At 41.4% G+C, this 26649-nt stretch overlaps 1 protein-coding gene across 5 annotated transcripts in view; it reads right to left on the reverse strand.

The window, feature by feature from the left end:
• Positions 1–26649, reverse strand: part of PLEKHG1 (pleckstrin homology and RhoGEF domain containing G1) — a 164259-nt gene that overhangs the window by 58235 nt on the left and 79375 nt on the right. For 3 of the 5 annotated variants that reach the window (XM_020806764.3, XM_072995271.2, XM_078383260.1), the window contains exon 3: positions 6244–6779. The exons of 1 other annotated variant lie outside the window; for it this stretch is intronic. In XM_020806764.3, the coding sequence (XP_020662423.3) occupies positions 6244–6779 (536 nt within the window). Of the gene's footprint in view, positions 1–6243; positions 6780–12756; positions 13234–26649 lie in introns of those variants that run through there. One more of the 5 variants, XM_078383261.1, reaches the window with a different exon arrangement.

Below are 26649 nucleotides of genomic sequence, written 5' to 3' on the forward strand. Positions count from 1 at the left end.
GTCTGCCATCTAGGAAGTGAAGAAGGTATTTCATGCATCCGGACCCCTGCCGCCGCCGCCGCCGCTTGGATCTGCCCCGCAGCCAGCTACCCCCGCCATGGTCGGACTCTCAGGAGTCCGACCACAGATGGGGTAGCCAGCCGCGACGCGGATCCAAGTGGCGGCGGCGGCAGGGGTCCGGATGCCTTTCAGGCATCCGGGGCTTGGATCCGCCCACCGGCCGGTTCCCCTTCCATGGTCGGACTCTCAGGAGTCCAGCCATGGATGGGGTAACCGGCCGGGTGGCGGATCCAAGCCCCTACCGCCGCCGCCGCCGCCGCTTGGATCCGCCCCCCCGGCCTGTTCCCCTTCCATGGCTGGATCCGACCATGGAAGGGGAACCGCCCGGGGGGCGGATCCAAGCGGCAGCAGCGGCGGCGGCGGTAGGGGCTTGGATCTGGCCCCCGGCCTGTTCCTCTTCCATGGTCAGATCCGACCATGGAAGGGGAACCAGCCGGGGGCCGGATCCAAGCGGCGGCGGTGGTAGGGGCTTGGATCCGCCCCCCGGCCAGTTACTCCATCCATGGCCGGACTCCTGAGAGTCCGACCATGGAAGGGGAAGCCGGCCGGGGGGCGGATCCCGGCCGCCCTCCTCCCAACCCTTCACCCCCTTCTCCGCCACCACTGCTGGGCTTTGGAAGCGGCTTCCGAAACCCGGCGGCGGCGGCGGAGATGAGGGTGAGGGGTGGGTCGGGCAGAGGCGGGAGGAGGGGGAAGGCTCCGCCGCCGCCGCTCGGACGCGCTGGCCAGCATTTTCGCGGCCAGTGCGTCCAAGAGGCCTCGGGGGAAGGCTTCTCCACCGCCTCTCAGACGCGCTGGCCGGGCACAGGGCAGCTCCAGGTGGCGGGGGCGGGGGCAGGGGGGTTCCGGATGGCTTCCAGTGCACCCCCTACCCTGTCCCCGCTGCCGCTGAGAGCCTTCCGAGCTCTCAAAGGGCTTTCTCCAATGTGTGGGGGGGAAGCTCTTTGAGAGCTCGGAAGGCAAATGTCGGCGGTCGGCAGTGGCTTTGGGGTCTTTCCAAAGCCACCGCCGACTGCCAACATTTTCCCCCAGCTGAGCGGCGGGGCTTTGAAGCCCCCACCACTCAGCTGGGGGAAAATGCCAAAGGCCCCATTTTTGGTCAGCTGGTCGGCGGTTCCAAAATGGCCAACCCGCTGTGCTGCCTCGCTTTAGAGGCACCGAAAATGGAGGAACATCGCTGAACGGTGAGTTTATCCCCCATAGGAACGCATTAAACAAAGTTTAATGCGTTCCTATGGGTTTTTCCGTTCCGTTTAGCGATGTTTCCGCATAGCGACAATTAATCCGGAACGGATTAATGTCACTATGCGAGGCACCACTGTACAAGATTAACATAAACAAATAACCTCCTCTCAGAGACTGGACATAACCAGATTATATGTATACGAGATGCTCAAGATACATTGCATTACTAGCAATTAACAGATTCAACTTACGTTTTTACTGAAAAACCTTTGGGGTGTCCAGTGTACAGTAATGGTGTGTACACCATAACTTCCAGCCAATACCAGCCCAAAGCATAATTCTCTGCCGAATAAGCAGCAACTTTAGAGCCACAGATAACAATGGCTATCTGGGTACAGAAGCCAGAGCCACAATCATTGATTAGACAAAGTAGCACAGTGTACTTTTTGTTCCATACTTTTTTCCAACTTTGTATGTCATATTTATTAAATTAATTAAGATAAATTAAATATTTATAAACAAACTCCATAGGTTTCTTTTCTTCTACTGAGTCAATAAGCACATCCCTTTTAAAGAAAAAAATATATAATGTTTTATAGATGGTATATAACTCTCACAAAATTAGCCAAAATAGATGCTAAAATTTCAAATCTCTGTTGGAGATGTAAACAAAAAGAATGTTCTTTTTATCACATGTGGTAGTCATGTGGGAAAGCCCAAAATATTGGAAAAGGGTTGAAATGCTTTTGCATGAGGTTTTAGAGATTCCAGTAACTGTAACCCCTAAAAATTTTCTTCTAAATATTATCCCGGATTCAATAGACCTAACGGAAAAATATTTAGTTATCCATATCTTGACAGCTGCAAGAATTATTTTTGCTAAACACTGGAAAGACCCAGAGAATCCATTTCAGGATGAGTTAATAGCAAAAATCCTGGATACGGCAGAGATGAATAAACTACCTGTATCAGAATGGCTAGACTCAACAAGAAAGATGAATCATGAAGATTGTTGGCATAAATTTTATGATTGGCTTAGAAACAGAATGTAAATTAATATTTGATCATTGAAAGCCTACGATCAATTTAAAATTAGAATATGTATTATAAATTAGTTACACCAGAAACTTACGTATCTTTGAAATTTAATAAATAAGAATGAATATTGTAAAATGTTCATGTTGATTTACAACCCCTGCTTAATCCCATGTCCTATGTCCCCATCCCTAACCCTAACCCTATAAAATAAAACTAAAAAAAGAATCACATCCCTAAAGCAAGGGAGAGACAGAGGCACTGAAGAGTTGTAGGGCTGTATTTTAGATATCAGAAGCAATGTATCTATAACTACTGCCTTTCAGTAAAAGCTGGCAGATCATAACTGGGAAATGGACAGCATTCATAATCACCAATCAACTTACTCAAAGAGAAAATCCCCATATCAAAATAACTTATCCATACATTAGGCAAAATGAAGCAACAGCTCAGACTTTTTAAAAAATATTCCCATTTTCAAATCATACCCTGTAAGATTGATTTTAACACAAAAGAAAGGACCAAATTGGAATTGTCATCCCCTGCGTGATCCTCAGTAAAACAGTTATTTTTCAACTTGCCTATACCTCCTGCAACTAGGGCTGGTGGCTTTAACTTAACCCTGTCAAGTGATAAAGGTAAAGGTAAAGGTTCACCTTGACATTTTAGTCAGTCGTGTCCGACTCTAGGGGGCGGATCTCATCCCCGTTTCCAAGCCGTAGAACCAGCGTTTGTCCAAAGACAGTTTCCGTTGTCACATGGCTAACACAGCTATACACGGAACACTGTTTACCTTCCCACCGAGGTGGTACCTATTTATCTACTCGCATTTACATGCTTTCGAACTGCTAGGTTGGCAGGAGCTGGGACAAGCGATGGGAGCTCACTCCGTTGCGTGGATTCGATCTTTTGACTGCTGGTCTTCTGACCTTGCAGCACAGAGGCTTCTGCGGTTTAACCCACAGCACCACCACGTCCCCTGTCAAGTGATACCTGCAGACAAAGGGGTGCGGTTCTGGACAAGTGTGCTGCCACAGCCCACTGAAATTGAGACCCTATTAATCAGTAGAACCTGATTAACACCCACCACTACCCAACTTAAATGTTTGTGATTAAAACACTGAGAATCACACAGCTAATATGGCCAGCTGCAATCCAAAAAAACTAACTACCTCTTTCCAAGCTACATTTTATCTACCACCAGCTCCATCCACAATCATTCTAAATACCAAGAACCCCATCTACCAATGCAGTCCACAAAGGGTACCAAAGTTCTCAATAAAGTCTTCTGTCCCCAAAATTTTGCCTATCCCTTATCCAGAAGAAGCAAAGGGCAGGGCTAAATGTCAAAACAGTATCAGTTCCATATTGTCTATGGAAAGTGACTGTTTCATAATTGGGACATCAGTTGACACAGCCTCTGTTGAGCCACACAACTGAAATCCCCATTTGTGAAAAGCATACAACTTGAAGGAAGGAATACATAAAAGATGAACACTGTCATCAGCAAAAGCAGGGAGCAGATTGGAAGGATGCTTGTGGTCTTCTAATCAAATAGGTTAATGGGCTATTTTTGCAAGTGCATTAACTATTTGGAGTGGTAACTAAAAGCAATGACAGGGGTAAGAAACATGGCCCTCCAGATGTTGTTGGTCTACATCTTCCATAATGTCTCATGATTGGCTGTGCCAGCTCTAATTGATGGAAATCGTAATTGCCACCACCACCCCTAAAAACAACAACAGTGGATTAAAAAAACAACAACCTACTCGTTCCTGCAAGGGGGGAGGAGTCTGAAAAAGTGTGTATTGCTATCAAAGGTAAACCAACATTTTCCTTGAAGCTTAGTTGCTTTATTATGAGCACTTGTTTTTACAAAATGAAAAAATGAAGATCTGAAAAAGAACTGAGACTATAAAGATCTGAAAAATAAATGACCAGCTATACTAGTCCAAAAAATCATCCATATTTGTACCAAAGATGATATATGTTAAAACTGCTTTCTTTAGCATTTCATGTCTTGTTTAAGAATATCTAAAATGCCTTCTGTACAGGTGATTTTACTTTAGAGTAGCATTTTATAAAACTTAATACAGTTTTGCAGGAAAAAACTTGTTTCTGGAGATTAATTTTTTAAAAAACATGTCTTTGTACATCAGATCTTGATAATCTTTTTTGCCTCACTGTCTGCTTTTTGTGTGTGTCATCATCAGACTAATATTTTCTTTTCCGGATTAGTGATGTACTTAACACAGCGAACTGCCCAGAGCAACATATTATAAGATTTCGAGATTATGTGTTTTGTCTCTGCAATTTGTGCCTGAACTGGACAAGAGGGCAAAGAATCACAAAGATGAAGAAATATTATCCCTCTAGGACAGTGCTTCCCAACCTGGAGGATGTGACACCCTTGTGTTTTCTGGGAGTTGTGGGGTTGCCTTTTATGTGTTGTAGCGCTTGTTAAATAATTCATTCCTTGACCTTTCAGAGCAAGATATTAAAGTATGTGTTATGTATGACAAACAGGCCCATGGGGGGGGGGCGAGGGGAGAGAAGCCTGTACTTTAACCCCATTAAAAATGCTTTTTTATGGAAATGTAGCGGGGTGGATGGGTCACAGGTTACTTGGTCCTTATTAAAGGGGATCACGACTCAGAAAAGGTTGGGAACCACAGCTCTGCGAGGATGTTCATTTGGCACAACTAATTATATAGTCAAAAAATCTAAATTCTTACCCCAACCCCCCCCCCCCCAAATAGGCTGAAAGTCCACATTGACTTGTTTGTTCTTGGAACAGGACCCAGATGGGATGAGCTGAATAACTACAGCTAGCAGGTCTTATGAAGAGAGAGACAATGACTTCAAATCCCTGATGGATTTTCTTCCTGTCTTGGTCACAGGTTTTCTGCCTCTTGCAACCTTGACAACATTGCTTGACACATTGTTGCATTGGTGAAACTTTGATTCCCCATCAATATTTTGTATTATAGCTCCCATGATTTCTTATCACAGCTATGGGATAACAGGAACAGTAGGCTAAAAACCTCTGAATGGACCAGGTTTCCTATTCCTACCACTGCTATATCCCAACACGCAGGAGTCTCTATCAACAGGTATGTCTAATACGAGGACATCCCAACATATTTTCTGTAATTGATGGTAACAAAAAGCAGATCCAAAAAAGTACCTTATTAGGGCCCATTAACACATGAAACTAGCAGTGTGATTACCAACCATGTTATTTTATTAATTTTTTTAAATAAGATGAACAAAGGGGATGAAGGTCATTAACACCTCTGACGATTAGATCTAAAGTAAAAATTGAACCCATCTCCACCACAGCATTTTGCATGGGTAAAGAGAGACTCCTATTGTTCTTTTTTTTAATTTACCCTGATAACAAATTGCAGTATGAAAGGTCATTTCTTCTTCTTCTGGGACTGCTGCTGGAGAGGAGAAGGCTAAACCTCCTTTCAAACCTCCTCCTACCAGTCACCCCCTTCCTGATCTGGTATTTAATTTTTAACAAACCAACAACATGACTGGCTGTTCACTATTTATGTATTAGCATCATATGCATTTGGAGACTTATGGGAACGGTCAAAATTCCTATACATTTCCAAGATTTGGTGAGAATGCCATGATATGAAAAGAAGCAGATGAAAAGCCTTGATTCCATTTTCTTCTTTCTACAAAGATGATCCAGTGAAAGTTTTATAAATTGAAAGTGGCAGAAATTTCAGCCATCAGTCTGGAAAAGTGCCAGTATAGGCAAGAATTATGCTGCTGTCCTGATACTATAACTGACAGAGCATTTATTCATCTACACTGTAAGTGCTACCCAAAGCATACCAATCTAATGCAAGCTTTGCAGTAAAGACACTTGCTCCTGGTATCTGCCCCAGTTTAATTTATTTTTCACAGTCCAGAACACCAACACTTGAGAGAAACAGACCATCTTACCTTCACAATACTTTTCAAATCTTGGACATATGTCCGTTCAGTCTCCAGAATTTCTTGGACCACTCTGTCAACGTATAGAAGCTTTGGACTTGTAGGCTCAGTAATTAGGGACATGACACAATTTTTGCTGCTTTCCTTTGACTCAGCTTTTCGTGGCATACTCAGCTTTCTTGCATCGGAGGCTTGTTGTTCCTTGACAGGGGTGATTTTTCTGACCTCCCTGTTGAAAAATTGTTGAGCTGGACTCAGCTCTAGTTTTATGGCTCCTGATTCTTTATCCTGGTTGAATAAGCTCAGATGATTGTTTGAAACTAAGGTTGTTCTGCTGCCAAAGGAGCAGTGGCTATCCCTGGACGATGCAGAGGATGATGTAGAGCTGAAGCTAACTGGCCGGTCACTGTCTGACAATGCCATGGTCTTGATTCCACAATAGTGGAAATGTCTGTCTCCTCTGTGTAAGTCTTCCTCCCCTGTTGCCTTGGGGGTGGTGCCCACCATCACAGAAGGCAACACATCAAGAGGCAAATGGTAGCCATCTTCAAGAAAAGAAAAGAAAAAAAGAAACATTGTTTGGCTTGTTATAATCTGTCATTGAGTCAACAATCACACAGAGAGATCTGTACATGCAAATAGCTTTATACAGGCATTTTAATGAATACAGTACATTTAGGAAGGACAGCCTGCTGATGCAACGCTACACATCCCATACCCAATTATCACAAGCATGAAGACCTTACTTACATTGCTTACATTTGTCTTTATCTTAGTGCATATTTCTTTGATACAGATCTAAAAAGCAGACTCTCACATCTCCAAATTTCAGTAACAAACCACTTTCCCAAGACTCTCAGGCCCTACCATCAAGCTTGTATTTGGCTAAATAACTATACAGTGGTGCCTCGCATAACGTTTTTAATTGGTTCCAAAAAAAAACCGTTATGCGAAACATCGTTATGCGAAACACCATTTCCCATAGAGATGCATTGGAAACCGGTTAATCCATTCCAATAGGCACGGATTGCCGTCCTTAAGCGAAAAAACCCATAGGAAACATCGTTATACGATACAATGTATCCTCCATTGGAATGTATTGTAGCTGACTCAATACACTTCAATGGCTTTGCGAAGTCAATTTTTGCAAAATTAAGTGTGTCATAAAAGGGTCAAAAATGGTTTTAAATGCTTGGATTAGCTTCTGCACCCTCTAAAACGGATGCAAAAGTTAATTTGGCTTTGATCTGACTTTTCGTTAATTAATGGTGAATTTTTTTCCCCCAACTTTTGACAGCTGTCAAAATCTGACAGCTCCATTATTTCCTATGGGGGAAGAAAAAATTCACAAAAAATTAATGAAGACTCAGCAACTGTTCTAAATTCTTGGGTTCGTTAGAGGACCCCTTAAGTTGTGTGCAAACCTGATTTGGCGTTGATCTGAACTTTCGTTAATTTTTTGTAAATTGTTTTCTCCCCCATAGGAAAGCATGGAGCTGTCAGATCTTGACAGGTCCATTGGTTCCTATGGGCCAAAAAACAAAAATTCACAAAAAATTAACGAAAAGTCAGATCAACGCCAAATTAAGTATGCACACATTTTAGAAGGTGCACTAATGATTCCAAGCATTTAAAACTGTTTTTCAACATGTTAAGACACTTTTGTAATTGAAAAAATGAACATCGTTAAGTGAAGCAGGGGACCTAAAACAAAAAACGTTAAGCGAAGCATGGTCCCAAAAACGCTATGCGAAAATCACCCATAGGGAAAAACGTTATACGAAGCACAATCTGACTCTGAAAAAATAAACGTTAAGCGAAAAAAACATTAAACGAAGCAAACGTTATGCGAGGCACCACTGTACCTTCTAGCTAAGAGAAATTTTGATTTGGAGCTAGTCAAAAAGGTTTCAAATATTTGTGCATTCTTAGGACTGCCTTCCAATTTGCCATGGTGCATTTTTTTCTGTTTCTTTCCCACTGTGTATTTTAAAATATATGATACCTAATATAATCAGACAAGTCATCAGCTTTATATTTTATCTCCTTCCTAGACTTATTGTAGGGAACACACCTTTTGTTATACAGTGCAAAACTTCCTGCTGTGCCATTTACTGTGCAGAATTTCTGTTTTCCATTTGCTAAACAATAACTGGACTTATTTACAGCCACATTAGAAGTTCTTCATTTGTTTCCATATCCCAATTTGAGAGCAGTGACAAAAATTACAGGTATCTAAGAAATAGTTGAGATCTACTTCTACTTGTTAACTGATGGAAATCATTACAAAAATTCAGGTAAACAAAGTGTGTCCTGAATGGTCATAGAAGAAGAAGAAAAATGCCCTCAGTTTCTGATAAGAAATGGCTATATATTTTATTGACTTTAAGGCATAATTAAAATAACAACAAATGTTCTGCAGGTTTACACTGGCTTGGAATCTGGGTCAATAAGATAACTGGAAAACCATTCCGCTAATTTATCAAAAGACATATAGCTAAAAATCTATGACAAAGGATGCCTGATTAGTTCCCTTCCTTGGAGCATAAAGAGTTCCTGTTTCATTCAATCACTTTTTAGCCTGTCTTCCTGTTGCACTGCTAAAATGTTTCACAGATAATCTGGTAAACCATGTTTGCTTTGTCAATAGTGTACAGCTCAATAAAATAAACTTGACAAAAAGGAGCCAGGGATCGTTGTGATGTTAAGATAACACATTCACAGCTGCAAGAAAAAAATGAAAAACTTCTTAGAAGATTCTACAACTTATTTTCCAACCATGTCATCCCTCTACAAAACAATGACTACACACTACATTAAAATGATTTGCTATCAAGCAGGACCCCAGTAATTTTTTTTTAAAGGCAGAGGTTAAGGATCTTAAGTACCTAAACCTATGCTCTAATATCAGCACAAAATGTGGGATGTGAATATAGGAAGCCTTTTTCTGAAAACTGGAGAGTAACAGGAACTGAATGTGATTGCACTTGCTAACCCTGCTCTGTCTGATCACAGCCTGTGTGCATTCCAGTTATTCCAGAAGGTGGAAATGCCAACTATGCAAAAATTCAGATCAACAAACACACAAAGTTTTGAACAGGTGCCAGCAGTTCCAATGCAGCTCTTCCCCAACTCCGTGCATGAACCTCTTTGTATAATGCTTGAATCAGGGTTTATTCTCTCAGTAATTTTAAAACTGCAGCTGTAGACTGATGAAAAAAAAGTACTGCCAAATAAAGCATACTTCTTCACATTAGCTGGAAATTTCATAGTAACGCAAGAAAGTTCCTTAGTGGAAACCATTTGTTCATCTAGTGCAGTATTAGCTTAATCTGATGAGCAGCATCTCAGGAAAAATTCCTTCCAATCACATGATTATTATTTTTTTAATTTGAAGATGCCAGGGACTGAACCAGGGAGCTTATGGATATCCCTGAGCTGTGGCTCTTCATCAGTGATCTATACTTGCTCCTTTTGTCCAGTTTTGGAGGACAAAAATGGACAAAAGGGCCTTGGGCAGCCTAATGAGTCCTGGCACCATGAAAGTAATGACCCTCACATTCCATAGACGACCTGGTTCTGTCAGACAACAAGATGTCCCGCTGAACACTGCATTCTTCCAAAATTTCAAGACAATTCTTGTTCACAAAGATGTTTTAGAATAACAGACTGTTACCCACCATGAGCCTTTAGAGACAGCTAAAAATCCAAATAGCCGTTTGCAAGAACAGGGCACTGCATTAGATGATCTACTCAAGGTTTTAGTCCAATCATTTAAAAAGCTATCCTAAGTGCCCAAACTACTTTAAATACACATGTGTGCGCATGCACACACACACACACACACACACACACACACACACACACACACACACACACACACACACAATTTATATATTGCTCATCTATCAAATCACTACTTTGGGAGGTATACAACAAAATATATAAACATATATTATGCAATTACTATATATGCTAGACTCTCCCCCAAATAAACAAATATGACAAAAAAAGGTGGCAAAATAACAATTTCAGAACATACACTACAATATTCCTCTCCTCCTCCCTTTGCTGTCCCAGTTACTTGGGGAGAACCTCCCTAAAAGCTTCCCTGAATAGCTCTGTTTTTAAGAGCTTTTCGAATGTGCAAAGAAAGGGCACCTGCCATAGAAGGCACCACAGCTAAAAAAGCCCAATTGCTAGTTGATGTTTTCTGGGCTTCTCAAGTTGTCAACATTCAAGGTATCAACATCCACTGGTTTGTGAAGACCAAGTCAGATAGGCAACTGAACTTGGCAGAAGACAGAAGATAGTTCTTGTAAAGAAAGGACTAAAACGCAGTGTGGATTTACTATCCCACCAGTACGGGCCACCAGCCTGCATTGCTAATTCTTAACCATTGCTTTGAAACCCCTGTGCTGATAATATCACATGCAGCAATGGCTGGGAACCCCGGCTGCATATCATAAGGCGCCAGCTGTAAGGGAAGCACTTATGCTGATCATCACACCTAGTTCTATCTGTACATCATTTTGTTGTGAGACAATGCTTACTCTACTCAATATAATTTCATCTATCATTGCCATTGACAATGTTGGCTTGGTTTCTACAAGCTAAGCACTGGAAAGAAGACTGTTTATTTTTCAGTGTTTAGGAGGAAATGTGTTTCAGCAACATGATCCCTCCTTATTCATATCTTTCCACAAATGTAGTTTGGTTCCCCACCCTGTCTGGCCTACTGCCTTTACATACTGACTGCTGACGCTCCAGCGAGAGGCTTTCTCACACAAAAACACAGATCTGTAGAGACCATTGTGTAACTGAGATATGCACTATTTCCACACCCAGGGATAACAATACTGTTAGAACAGATGTAATTCCACGTCACATACCAAGAACTTTCCAATGTAACTCTTCTTTACTTAAGTAAACATAAATAGCAGATGTCAGTGTAATCTTTATCACATCCATACATTTCCCTTTCATTCCTTATAATTTAAGTATTGCTGATAACTTTAACAGCTGTTTTTGTAACAATCCTTGCAATGCTTCTTATTTCTTGCAAATTCAGAAGAAAATACTGCAACCTGCAACCATGTTCCAGAATGCCATTACAGTGGTGCTTCACTTGACGAGGATACCTCCATTCAAATCACTGTTAAGCGAAATCCTTGTCAAGTGAAATGAAAAAGCCCACTGAAATGCATTGAAAACTGGTTCAATATGTTCCAATGGGCGAAATACCTCAGCATCCAGCAAAGATCCTCCATAGGGTGGCCATTTTTCAGTGCCTGTAATGCAAGGAATCCGTCCTAAAGCACAGCGGGTGGCCATTCTGAAAACCGGCGATCAGCTGTTTTTGATCGTCATTAAGCGAAAAATTGGTTCCCGAAGCAGGGAACAGATCAACATTAAGCGAAAAAAGCCCATTCGTCAAGCGATTTCCTCGTCTAATGAGGTAATCATCAAGTGAGGCACCACTGTATTTTAGACTTTTATATTCACATCTATTCCCTGTATGAATTCCTACAATTAGATACGCAGCAGAACATGGCCTATTGGAGAGGAGGGAGGGAGGGAGCGCATGCTCATGGGTCGTCTTCTGTCTCTGAAATTAATTTTAAAATTATTATCCATTTAATCAGCATTATATTACCAAAACCTCACATTCATTTGACATGGAACAAGTGTTATCACAATCAGGTTATAATCTCCTCAGGGATAATTCAGTTTAAAAGCTTTTAGGTAACAAAGATTCTGCATCAGTGCAAGCTGGATTTAGAAGGCTTGTCTGAGATGGCTGTAATCAGATTTTATCTGAAAGGCAAAGACAGAATGTTCTACACACCTACAGACTCTAAGATGCTCCAAGCTATACAGTCAAGAAAACCTGACTAAACGGAAACTGTGGCAGAAACTTCCAGGACTGATAAGACACTTTGTTTTGAATATTAACAACATCAGGAAATGCTATGCAAAGGCAACATAGGCAATTCAGCTGATGTGTAAGAAGATTTTTAAAAAAGCAACTCTAAGTTATATCCAAAAGGTATTCAAATAACACAAGTAAAATCTACATTCTTACTGCAGGTAAACATATTATCTAAAGCTCAGTTTACTACAGGCGTATGCAATTACCTATTAAAGAAATGGAAAACCTGAAGCAAGCATTTCATAAGATGCGTTTGTTCCAAACTCCTCCAAAACATGTCTCACTAGGGGGTCTGGGCAAGAATTTCAGCTTATTAACAACTACAGACTTGTCCACCAGTTTGCCTTGGCTTCCTAAATTGAAACGAGCCACCCTACCATATTACACACAGTCCTCTGTCATATCATGCAGTAAGCTGGAGTCCCTGGGCACTATTGTGAGGAAAAATCCCTCAGCGACAGTACCTCACCACTGTGGAATGTCTCAAGCCGCTTAAGCAGTGAATGAACAAGTCCTTCTCCCCATCCCCCAACCTCAACCCCCCCTCCCCCACCATCAGTATATACTCTTCCTCAAATCTTGCAACCTACCTGTGTAAGAGAAATGTGCAGATGCATCCCTGAAGTTCTAGCAATTCCGATATTATTTCACTGGGATGCTTGAGTAAAATGAAAAGTGCTCGCAGTCCATAAAAAAACTCCTTTGCTAGAATCTTTGCATGAGTCAGCTTTTGGTTATCGAAATTCCCCCAAAATACAAAAGGCTTCACAGGAACCTGATTCACGACTCTTCTCCTTGCCTGTACTGAGTGCTGTCTTAGCCATTGCCAAGAGCTTTAAATGAAACATGACATCATTCAATTCAGGAAGAGGACAATAGATACCACTGTGGGTAACTTTAAAATGCACACTTCACTGAGCAACCCTCTGAAAACTATTCTTTCAAGCAGGGAGCATGAGGCGAGGGGCAGGGGACGACATGAAATAACTGCACAACAATTCTGGTTGTTTTCTTCAGCTGCTGATTTACTCTTTGCAACAGCGTGAAGAAAAATGCAGAGTAAATGTGAGCTAGGGACAAACCAATGGATGCTCGATAATAAAGTAACACACGAATCAAATTGTTATATATTTATTGAGCCAACATCTGGAGAAAGTTTCAGCGCATTAAATATGTTTGATGTTTTGCATAGCATATTTAACAGCAACATTTTAAATTTCCACAGATGAAATGATTCACACAATAAATTCATAAAATCAGAAAGCTAAAAGTTTTTTAAACAATTAAAGCGACAATTTCTGTCTAACAGCGAAGTTCACTACAAGGCATAGAGAGGTGTGCATGGCAATATATTTAACACAGTAGTTAAATTCCCCCCCCCCAATAAAATAATGATTCTTAACTAATGGTACATATACTGCTGTTAGGACACCACAGTATAAAGCAAAGTGTGCTGCTTATATACCGCCCCATAGCACTTGAAGCACTCTCTGGGCAGTTTACAAGTTAATTATGCAGGCTACACATTGCCCCCCAAAGCAAGCTGGGTACTCATTTTACTGACCTCAGTATACATAACATGAAGTTATGAAATTATAAGTTTTATTTGTATTCTAGACATAACAATAAAATTTATTCCCAGTAATACTAACACAATTCGTATTGTCCTCTTTTTCTTTCTTCCAGATCAATCAGTAAAATTTATATTCAATTGTACTATTTTAATTTTCAACTAATAACGGGATTATTACTTTGTTTTTATATGTGTTTATTCCCAACAATATTACTGCAGTTTTATTTTCTTAACATTTATCATAAATGATAAATATGTTAGAATAATGTTTACAAATGTACAAATGTCCCTTAAAAAGTGGGCTTTTTGTGTCTATCTTGATAGGACAAGACCCTTTGACAGAGTGATTGGTGGTGTGTAAAATACAAAAAGTTAAAGACCACTGGCATTTAAGACACTGGCAATGTTTCAAAAAATTTTAAATAATGCAAACTATTTGGTACAAATGAACATACAACAAAAAATATGCTGTCATAAAATGTATGTTGTATACAAAGTGAACATAACAAAAGAGAGAGAGAAAGATGGACATGAAATGGCCCAAATCCTTTTGAAGATTGCTACTAATTAAAGAACCCCTTTTTAAATTTTGGGGTACATGTCACTTTGTGTCATTGTGTGTGACACTTCACATTCCAAATGTTAAAAAGGAAGTCTTTAATCTACAGCAGTTTATTGCTGACAGTGACATCCTTCTTGTTGCTTCGGTGGGGTTGCACAACAGAATTCTGGCCAATAAAATATAAAATTGAACATACAACAATTACAGAACACACAGTAAAATTCCATTGTAAAAATCTGCATAATTTAATCATTAATAAAGAACATTAATAATTTAAGATATGCAGGTGACACCATCCTGAGCAGAATGCAGCAATGAACTGAAACGACTTCTAATGAAAATGAAAAAAGGAAGCACAGAAGCAGGACTGCAGTTGAATGTTAAGATGACAGAAATCACGACTACAGAAGAACTACACAACTTGAATGTTGACAATGAAAAAAATGCAATTGTTAAAGATTTTGTATACATTGGTTCATTGTATTGTATTCCTGATTGTATTCTTGATTGTATTCCTGCATTGAGCAGAGGGCTGGACTTGATGGCCTTGCAGGCCCCTTCCAACTTCACTTTTCTATTATTCTATGATTGGTACAATCATCAATCCAAAGGGAGACTGAAGCCAAGAAATCAGAAAAAGATTGAGATTCAGAAGAGCAATGAATGAATTAGAAAAGACCATCAAGTGTAAGGATGTGTCACAGAGACCAAGACTATCCATACTATATTAGACATACACACTTCAGTCCACCTAAAGGAAACACAGATATAAAACAGTATTGCCGACCAACTACAGCCACTTCTAATGCAGAAGACTTTCAACATGGATTAGAACGGACGAGGGCAGAAGGACTGATTGACCATAGGCTGTTCAGTTTCAAGTGGATTATCTTCTGGTTTCAAAGAGCACTGGATTAAACAGGCCTTGTTATTAAATGTTTGCAAACAGACTGCAAAGACAGAATGACTTCACTGAGATCAGTTGCCTTGTCAAGAGACTCCATATATCACACAACTTGCTTTTAAATTTAAATCACATCAACTGCCTTCAAGAGAGTCTCCTCCACCACCACACAGAAAGATGACCACGAAATTCTGAAGACAGCTTGACAGGACCTCAAATACTTACAATTCCAGAAGCAGCTTGCAAACTGGAAGTGAGAACTATTAACACTTGAATAGTGTAAATCTCTTTGAACTTCAAGATCCCTTCAGGGTCCCTTTCCTAATACCAAATTGCTACACTGTCAATATAGCACTGTTGAAAAATCAGACTAATTCATTATAACGAAGAATATCTGCATACTCATCAAGACAATGCTAACTGAGAAATAGAAGAGTCTTTAATTTGGGAAAACAGGTTGCTGCTGATTCCATCTCTCCCCAATTCTTCCTCAACCCGTTCATAAACATTTGGGGACACCTGAAATAGAGTATCAGGTGATACTCTACCCCCAGCCAGCATGCAAGTCGTGTGGCTGGATCCAGGCCATATACCTTTTCTTCCAAGACAGGGGTGGCCAGATTTTCTAGACTGAAGGGGTACATGCAGTTTCAATCTATTTCCTCTCCCACCAGTTCACTTCTCAGTAGGTAGGAATGAGAAGTTTCAAATCAACCATCCCTGCCACATGAGATCAGGGCAAAGAATGGCTGGGGAAGGGCTCTATCCTACAGGAAACCCTGTTCTCTAAAAGCCTGATCACTGATCAGAGAAAATATATTGTCTCAACCGTTTTATACAAATCTTTCTATAGACATTTTTTATTTCACACATATAATTCTTGGAAGCATCTGTACCACTCTGCAGATTCCCATTACCCTCATATAACCTTGAAGGTCAGGAGACTAGCTCAAACTATATAAAATGATATGTATAGAATATTAGTAAGACTTATAGCAATTCTAGCAGGCCTCTCAAGATAAATTAGATATTTAAGGGATGGTTTTACCAGTTCTACACACATGCCCAGTGAGTTTCCATGGCCAGATAGGGATTAGAATCCAAGTCTCCTTAGTCGTAATCTACCACCCTATTCATGCCATCATACTGCATATTCAAAATTTGGTTTTGCTTCACATTAAAGCCTACCTGGCAGTACATGGACAGAAACCTTGTGTAGACACAGCATTTTCTATGGTATTAACATGGTAATAAAAACATGTTTTTAAATTTATAAACAATCCTTATGCTTCTAACATTTTATCATATACTAATTCATACAACTGGTTGAGAAAAAGAAAGGTGGACATTTAGAAAGAATAAGGCTTTTTCATGAAGTAATGGTTTTCTTTGTTTCTATAATTCTTCATCATGTTTTTAAAAGAGAGGTGTTGTTTCAGATGTTCAGAAGTATATGGTTTTTAGTGCATCATTATTTGCATCATGTTGTAAATAATTGAGGAAGTATTGCAGTCTAGATTTCATGACTTGCCAGTATTGAATTTCCTTTTTTCTTAATCTTAATAAAACCAGTCAGTTCAAACTCCTCTAAAGGACATTCTGACATCTTCCCCAAGTACAGAGGAATGTATTAATAACCCTCTGCAATGCAGTGCAGTGATGATTTAATCTGTATATATCATACTGCAGAGCATGATATAAAATAACAAACAAGAAAGATGTATCTTCTGCAGATGCCTTCGAACCCACATTTTGTACATGCATTAAATGAAAACTTCAAATCTGCAGAAAATTCTTTCAGGGAAGGGGAGCATTTTCCGTTAGAAAGGCTAATAAAATAAAATGCTTTACAGCGTACTGTTCAAAAACCTTTGACTTGTTTTTCTTACAAAGGACTCTGGTTAAGTTGATGACTATCATTTTGTTCCATCGTTTTAGACAGACAAATACACTGTTATTAAAAGCAAAGCATGCTGCTTATATACCGCCCCATAGTGCTTCAAGCATTCTCTGGGTGGTTTACAAGTTAACTATGCAGGCTAACATTGTTAACAAGTTAACATTGCCCCACCACACACTACACACCCCAGCGAGCTGGGTACTCATTTTACTGACCTTGGAAGGATAGAAGGCTGAGTCAATCTTGAGCCGGGTACCTAGGATTAAACCCCAGGTTGTGGGCACATTTTTGGCTGCAGTGACAAACTATCAACATCACTGCTTATTCTAGTAGTCCGGTAAAATAAGAAGAGGACCTCCATTCTCATTGCCCTGTTTATTAAAACATCATCATTTTTTTATAGTCGTAATGTCTGATTGATTTAGTTGGGAGGATGATGGGAATTCTATTCTTCTTTAGTTCTATATAATTTTTGGTTCGTTTCATATAAACCATCATGACTAGTGATCTTACCCTGAGTAGTTGGACAGTATATAAGCTAAACAAACAAACAAACAAATAAACATTTAATTTCTTTAGGGTTGTAAACATAGAGTAAGGTAGGAATTGTCTCCCTTCCTCCCTTCCTCCCAAAGGAAGCATTAAATTGAAGTTAATCTGTAACAACCACACATTGCCCTCCTCCTCTCCAGTTAGAAGAAACTAAAACTAACTTAATACCTGAATCCTATTCTCTGTTCATGCAGAGGAATCAGGGAAGGGGGGAAAAATCTGTGGTGAACACAGTTAACATCTTCTTACCAACAATAGCCAAACTTCTGGGTTCCTTAGGATTCATTTGCTCTTAAACAAAACAGTCACAAGAAGTCATACCTTTTTGACCTTGGCCCCTCCCTAATTTACAGAAAGGCTCCCTGTAGAAATCTGTCATTACTCTCCTTTCTCAACCTTCAAGGACATTCTAAAGACATTTTTGTTTTAGGAAGCATTTAAGGACATTGTCCCTTAAGACTTTTGCTATATGTGCTCCCTTGAGACCACCATCATTTGGGGTACATTTGAAATAGGTATTTTTTGGGTGGTCAGGGTTATTATTTATTTTACCTTTGTAAACTGCTTAAAGTAGCATCAGTGGTATATAAATTTGGTGAAATACAGTGGTGCCTCGACTTATGACCATCCCGATTTACGACCATTTTGAGATACGACCAGCTCCGACCACAAAATTTTGCTTTGACTTGTGACCAGAGCTTCAAGTTATAACCAGAAAAAAGACAGTTAAAAAGGCAGGGAATTCAAATTGCTAACCATTGGTGGCAAAGAGGCTGCTGCTTTGTAGCTCTTTTGCCCCAACAGTTAGAGAGTGCCTGGTAAAGTGCTGCTTTCTGCTTTTTAAAAACTGCCTGTTCTGGGTAGGTTTTGCAGCATTGCTTTGGGCTGGGCGGTGGGATTATGTTTCTATGCTGTGATGGGTCTTGCAGGGTTTGTTTGTTCTTTGTTTTTGTTTTTTCGCTATTTCCGATGGGTCTTGCAGGGTTTGTTTGCTTTTTTTTTTTTTTTTTTTTTTTTGCATTTCCAATGGATCTTGGAGTCTCTGTTCGCTTTTTGGGGTTTTCTTTTTGAATTTTTGATGGGTCTTACAGTCTCTGTTTGCTTTTTGATTATTATTTTTGCATTTCCGATGGGTCTTGCAGTCTCTGTTTGCTTTTTGGGTTTTTCTTTTTGCATTTCCAAAGGGTCTTGCAGTCTCTTTGTGCTTTTTGGTGTGTGTTTTTTTAAAAAAATTATTTTGCATTTCTGATGGGTCTTGCAGGGTTTGTTTGCTTTTTGGGGTTTTTTCTTTCTTTCAGCCGGAATGGATCAATTGTTTTTTCGATGGATCTTCCAGGGTATGTTAGCTTTTCTGTTTTGTTTTGTTTTGTTTTTCCCTTCGGAAGAAACAGATTAATTGTGTTTCCAATGGGTCTTGCAGTTTTTGGGGGGTTTTTTGGTAATTTTTTTCTTCGGCCAGAACGGATTAATTGCATTTCAATGCATTCCTATGGGAATTCCTATGGTGCTTCAACTTACAACCATTTCGAGTTACAACCATCTTCCTGAACCAATTAAGTTCGTAAGTTGAGGCATCACTGCAAATAAAGCCATGAAATGGGCTTTCTGGGTTGAAGCTTTGCACTCCAGCCTAACTCTTTCATTATAGCTTTTCAAACCACTAGGTCTTAGGCCCAAAAAACATCTTACCTCTCCCTCAAACATTTGGAAAAGTTAACATGTCATATGGCTGGATGTAAAAGCATTATTCCTCTACCACCACGTACTTTCCTCCAACAGATAAGTCAAGCAAGCCAAAATATATTAAACAGGGTGGGGGAGATGGGGGAGAAAACCCCAGAAGACAGAGTTTTAAAGAGTCTGACTATCTTGATGGGATAAAGCATCAGGAATCCTTTGCCATGACTCTCTGGATACATCATGTAGTCCAAAATCCCTGTGTTCTTTGTACTACCCCCTCTCTCATTAGCTCCAGCTACTCTCTGCTACGATACATGGTGAGATAATCAGTTATGTGGATAGAAGATGAGCTCAGAAAAGGCTAAGTCATTTTGGAGATTGTAACTTATATTTATTTCTGGCAAAAGAAGAAGCCCGATCAAGAAGAATCATATTATGGGGAACACCAGGAAAGACCTTCAGTGCTCTCCATATGGAACCCTTTATTTTTCTAGCTCACAGCTTAGAAAATTATTCACCAGAAGGAGATTGCCACTGATGTATATAGTTAAATGGTTTTTGGTATCTGCTTTGTTTTAGCAATAATGACGAATGACACTACAGACATAAAGCAGGGTGGATTAAAATTGATGATTTTTAAAAATAAGATTGTTTAATTTAAATCAGATTTTTTAATTTAAATCAAATTTATTTGAATGGAATGCTTTTGGAGGAAAAATCTACTTAAGATAGTTTTCTATTTATGAAATAGAACTTAGTTATGTAGCATGAAGCTGATTATGTATGCAATATTTACATTTTTTGTGAACTAATTCAATTAATCCAAGTTATCCAAGCTGAGATAGCATGCACTTTTTCACAGTAAAAATGTATTAAAAGGTTCAGGAAAAGACCTTAATCCCATTGTTGTTCTGCTAATCTATGTACAAACAATGAACACCCTGATGTGTAAGCAAATGCAAGAATATGTATGCTATACAATGTTATTATTTTAGTTAAATAAAACAATTTATGTAGTTCTCCAAATATGAGTGATTAACCTATTAAATTAAATCTGTTCTGATACCGCTGTTTTACTAATCTGACAGGTTATTATTCTAAATATGAAATTTTCAGCTGGTTGTAAATATTAAATATTATAACTACCAGCAGAATGAGTGTTTACCTTTTAAGACCATGGTTTAAATAGAGTCTTACTGATTAGTGATTTAAATCCTGATTTAAATAGACTTGATTTAAATCACATCCACCCTGACAGAAGATAATGACCTATTCATTGGGATTTTAATCCACTGAAACACAAATTTATATTTTTGAGACAGAATTTCATTAAACGGTCAGTCTTTTTGTGTATTTCAGCTTTGAGATTCCACATCTCACACATGTCCCTTACTTTCTTTAACAATGGTCTGTGTTATGCCACCCATTGTTGTAATCATCCCAAATTAATAACTAGTTTCATAAGTGAAACAAAACAAGTTTCCAAAAGCCATTGTGGGTTGGGGGTTAGAACACCAGACTGGCATCTGAAATGATCCATACGGTTACAATGGAGAGGATAATCCCATGTCCTCTCCTGCATCACTTTAGTTTCCTGCTCAGTTGTCGATCCTACAAACAAGCAGGACCCTTCTCTTCTTTAGATTTGCCATTGCTTGCATAAACAGCATGAAAAGGAAGAAGGCAGGACTAGCCTCTCCCCTGTAACCAGGTTGATAATTTCAGAACAAGTGTATAGGCCTTGATATTGAGGACATCCAGAATCCAGTCCCCATTCAGCCATTCAAAAAACTCATTGGATTATTCTGACTAATAAAATGCAAGGTAAAGTGAAGATGAGCTACAACTGTGTACACTCCCTTCAGCTCACAGAAATAAAATGGGACAAAAATATAATAATGTCATTAACATAAATAAGATGTTGAATGATTATGTTTAGCAGCTGTATGATTGTACCAGTTCTCCTAAACCACCGTCGTTTAATAGTAAGACAAATTTCAACAGAAAAATGTATCCTCACTTCTAAAATTATGTTGTTATCATGTTATTAGGCATGTGCTGTTTGGCTTTCTTTAATTTCAACTTTCAGGATTCTCCATTCTGGGAGTTCCATCTGTCAGAATCAGACCTGTTGTTGTTCTTGTTGTTTAGTCGTTCAGTCATGTCCAACTTTTCGTGACCCCATGGATCAGAGCATGCCAGGCCCTCCTGTCTTCCACTGCCTCCCAGAGTTGGGTCAAATTCATGTTGGTAGCTTCGATGACACTGTCCAACCATTTCGTCCTCTGTTGTCCCCTTCTCCTCTTGCCTTCACACTTTCCCAACATCAGATTCTCCAAGGAATCTTCTCTTCTCATCAGATGGCCAAAGTACTGGAGCCTCAGCTTCAGGATCTGTCCTTCCAGTGAGCACTCAGGGTTGATTTCCTTTAGAATTGATAGGTTTCTTCTCCTTGCAGTCCAGGGGACTCTCAAGAGCCTCCTCCAGCACCACAATTCAAAAGCATCAATTCTTCCGTGGTCAGCTTTCTTTATGGTCCAGCTCTGCACTTCCATACATCACTACTGGAAAAACCATAGCTTTGACTATTCAGACTTTTGTCGGCAAGGTGATGTCTCTGCCTTTTACGATGCTGTCGAGGTTTGCCATCACTTTCCTCCCAAGAAGCAGGTGTCTTTTAATTTCATGGCTGCTGTCACCATCTGCAGTGATCATGGAGCCCAAGAAAGTGAAATCTGTTACTGCCTCCATATCTTCCCCTTCTATTTGCCAGGAGGTGATGGGACCAGTGGCCATGATCTTAGTTTTTTTGATGTTGAGCTTCAGACTGTCTTTTGCACTCTCCTCTTTCACCCTCATTACAAGGTTCCTTAATTCCTCCTCACTTTCTGCCATCAGCGTGGTATCCTTTGCATATCAAAGGTTGTTGATCTTTCTTCCGGCAATCTTAATTCCAGTTTGGGATTCCTCCAGTCCAGCCTTTCGCAGGATGTATTCTGCATATAAGTTAAATAAGGGGGGAGACAATATACAGCCTTGTCGTACTCCTTTCCCAATTTTGAACCAATCAATTGTTCCATATCCAGTTCTATCTGTTGCTTCCTGTCCCACATATAGGTTTCTCAGGAGATAGATAAGGTGGTCAGGCACTCCCATTTCTTTAAGGACTTGCCATAGTTTGCTGTGGTCCACACAGTCAAAGGCTTTTGCATAGTCAATGAAGCAGAAGTAGATATTTTTCTGAAACTCTGGCTTTCTCCATAATCCAGCGCATGTTAGCAATTTGGTCCGAAGTTCCTCTGCCCCTTCAAAATCCAGCTTGTACTTCTGGGAGTTCTCGGTCCACATACTGCTAAAGCCTACCTTGGAGGATTTTGAGCATAACCTTGCTAGCGTGGGAAATGAGTGTGATTGTACGGTATTTGGAGCATTCTTTGGCACTGCCCTTCTTTGGGATTGGGATGCAGACTGATCTTTTCCAGTCCTCTGCCCACTATTGCGTATTCCAAATTTGCTGGCATATTGAATGTAGCACTTTAACAGCGTCATCTTTTAAGATTTTAAATAGTTCCATTGGAATGCCATCATCTCCACTGGCCTTGTTGTTAGCCAAGCTTTCTAAGGCCCACTTGACTTCACTCTCCAAGATGTCTGGCTCAAGGTCAGAAACCACACTATCTGGGTTGTCCGGGATATCCAAATCTTTTTGGTATAATTCCTCTGTGTATTTTTGCCACCTCTTCTTGATGTCTTCTGCTTCTGTGAGGTCCCTACCATTTTTATCCTTCATCATGTTCATCTTTGCACAAAATGTTCCTTTAATATCTATGATTTTCTTGAACAGATCTCACACCTACAAACACCTAAATGTTGCTCAGCTAGAAGTCTTCATCGCCTAGTTTCCTGTTTAAAAAAGTAAGCTAATTTGCAACTTGCAGGGAGTCCCAGTGAGTACAGTGGCAGCTCCCTTTTTTAACAGGTTTTTCTCCAGGTAAGCCAAATGTAGTTTTCTGTAGGCCTGGATCTGTCATGTAGAGTTCACAGAATCAAAAAACTGGAATGAAGTCCAAAAAACTCCCCAACAACCATATGGCCCATCACTAGAAGTAATTCCAAAATACGCACAGATGAATGAGCAGGGAAAAAAAAAGATTATTGAGGAGAAAGCTTGGCAACAAACTAGTTTGTATAAAGGAAAGAACACACGAATAACTTTCCAGATACAGCTGTACGTTGGTTGGGGCAGATTTTCTATATGTACTTAACAAGGCAAGTAGTGAATGTACACATGTACACACAAGCAAACCAGAGCTGGGGAAAACCAGAGCAGGGCACTTGCCATACTGGCTGGAATATTCTGAAGGTTGTAGTCCTAAAAATTTGCTTTCTCGGGCTTTGCAAAAAAAAAAAAAAAAAAAAAATAGCACTGAAACAATCTCCTTTACACACTCTTTTTTTCCACACAGACTGAAGATGGCAGAGAAATAAGGCTATACACACTTTAATACTGTAGTAAGAAACACCTATAAAATTAGCAGCGAATGAAATCATTCAGACAATAATCATACATTAAAGGCAAAGCATGCAGTTTTTGAGTAAAGCATACAGCAACTATGTGTACATAATTTAAAGGGAAATAAGCATCCATTTTTTGTTTACAATTTGTTTACATTTTTTGCCCATTCTTTTTTGAATACATTTCAAGTAGCACTGGGTTTCCTTAGATACTGCTCCACTCCTTCGCTAGTACTCCATGGGTGGGTACAAGAAAGCCTTTGACACAAACATTTCTAACACAAATGAATAGCAGGAAAAAAATCTGGCCGCATAGAAAGGTCAGGCTGCTCTCATTACTTGCACACAGCAGGGCCACTGCATGATAATCATCAAAGTCTTCCCAGTAGATACAAAACCAATAGGCTTTCTATATCACACTGCTAATCGTTGTTGCTGTTGTTATTTTCACAAATTTAGGAACTTATTGCATAGTCCTATTAGCATGAACTATGAATCACAACACAGAGAGCATCCTCTTTTTTTGCTACCTGAAACAATATAGGACTCATATATCAATTGAAAACTAAAATATACTCAGAATTGTCCTCACTCATGAAACAAAGCAAAACAACAACATAGCCAGGATTTTATCTTGTGTAAGTATATAATTAATAATAATTGCATACTATCAAGTCAATTGTGTCTTACAGGGAGCCTTGCCAGGGTTTTCTAGCAATAAAGTACAGTGGTGCCCCCCATAGCGACGTTAATCCGTTCAGGAAAAAACGTTGCTATCCGGATTCCTCGCTATGCGGGGCAAAAAACCCCATAGGAACGCATTAAAACACGTTTAATGCATTCCTATCAGGAAAAAACGCACCTTTAAGCGAAAATCCTCCATCCGGGCGCCATTTTCGCTGCCCGGTAAGCGAGGCAAAATAGGGCCTTTGGGATGATCCCCGGGACCGCTTCCCCATGATCATCCCAAAGGCCCCGCTTATCAGCTGTGCTTCAGCGCTGGCTCTCTCTCCCCTGGCAGCTCCAGCCTTGAAGCACAGCTCATCGGCGGAAGTTTGCAAAGATCGCAGGAAAGCCTGGGCTCTCTCTCCCCTCGAGAAACTGGCCCGCCAACACTACGGCAACCTCCCTTGCACCTCTCGCCTCAACAATGCAAGGGGAACGCGCCGCCCCGCCGCCGCCGCCACACCAGCACCGCAAGAATTCAGACTGTGGCGGGGGTTGCCCTCCTCGGCCCTCTGTCCCCACTTCGCTCCTAGAGGTCTTTGCTTTCGCTTGCCTGCTTGTGCGCCAGCTCGAGTTAGGGGGAGGTGGGGGGGCGAAGCGCTCTCCTCTCTTTCTGCCAGACCCGCCTTGAGCGATCCCCTCGCGCCGAGCCGAGCCGAGCGCGCCCTCCTCCCAGCGCTGCCTCACTCCTCTGCTTCCTCTGATTGGATTTAGAGGGAACGGCGCGCGGGCGGGGGGGCGGGGCAGGGACTGCCGAAAGCTCCAAAGCGCGCGCGGAGGGAGGGAAGCAACGAGAGAAAGAGAGGGAGGAGTTGAGGGAAAAGAAGCCCCATGATCGCTCGCACGCAAGTGCACCAGCGGCTACGCGAGAGTCCCGCCTTTGTCCAAGAGGCAGAATCCTTTGTTTTCTGGCAGCGGGGGTGGCTGCCTGGCCTGTAGTTCCTTTTCAACCCAGGAGCTGGTAGGGTCACCGGCTTGGCTGAGAGTACAAAAGCACACTAGGACGCTGCATATATTGCTGTTCCGAGGGCCATTGCTGCCTCCTTGGAGAGATGCTGGCGGTGACGTGCCCATCAGAAGTGGCTCAGAAAGGGAGGTACGGCGAGGGCACTTGGCTGCTTGCTTATGGGGGGCAGTTAAACTGGAGGACAGGAGAAATCACCTCTGCACGGCCAGGGTGGCTGCGCGGTGCCTCAGTCTCCCTGCTCAGGCTGGAGGGGGGGAGAGAGAGAGCGCACCAAAGCACAGCTGATCGGCGGGGTTTGGGGAAGCTGGCTTCCCGGCGATCTTGCGGCAAACCCCTGCCGATGAGCTGTGCTTCGGGGCTCTCTCTCTCCACCTCTCACAACATAGCTGATCACAGGGACCTATGGGATGATCGTGGGGAAGCGCTTCCCCACGATCATCGCAAAGCGATGTTCCCCCATTAAAAAGATCGCAAGGCGATCGCTTTTGCGATCGCAAAAACTCAGTCGCTATACGGATTCATCGTTAAATCGGGCGCTCGTTAAGCGAGGCACCACTGTACTCAGAAGTGGTTTTCCAATCCTCTTTTCTGGAAGTGTTCTGGAATCATGTAGCTTGCCCAGGATCATACAGGCTGGCTTATTCCATAGGACAGAGGTTGTTCACCCCCGGTCCGCGGCCCATTGCCGGTCCGTGGCTTGAGCCCGACCGGGCCGCAAAGACAGACCTCCCCCCTTCATGCAGGCTCCTGGGTGTGCAAAGCAGCTGAGGGGAGGGAAGTGCATGCGGGGGGGCGGGAGGTCTGCCTTTGCGGCCTGGCAGCGGCGACGGGGCTGGAGGAGAGCCGGAAGCCAGGGCAAGGACTGGGTGTTCTGGCGGCCCTCCTCCCGGCAGCGGTGGCGGCGACAGGGGTGAGGGGGTGGCTGGGGAGGCCCGGGTGTTCCGGTGGCCCTCTTCCCAGTGGCGGTGACGGGGGTGAGGGGGTGGCTGGGGAGGCCCGGGTGTTCCGGTGGCCCTCTTCCCAGTGGCGGTGACGGGGGTGAGGGGGTGGCTGGGGAGGCCCGGGTGTTCCGGTGGCCCTCTTCCCAGTGGCGGTGACGGGGTG

This window comes from Pogona vitticeps, chromosome 1, assembly GCF_051106095.1.
Source record: "Pogona vitticeps strain Pit_001003342236 chromosome 1, PviZW2.1, whole genome shotgun sequence".
NCBI lineage: Eukaryota > Metazoa > Chordata > Lepidosauria > Squamata > Agamidae > Pogona > Pogona vitticeps.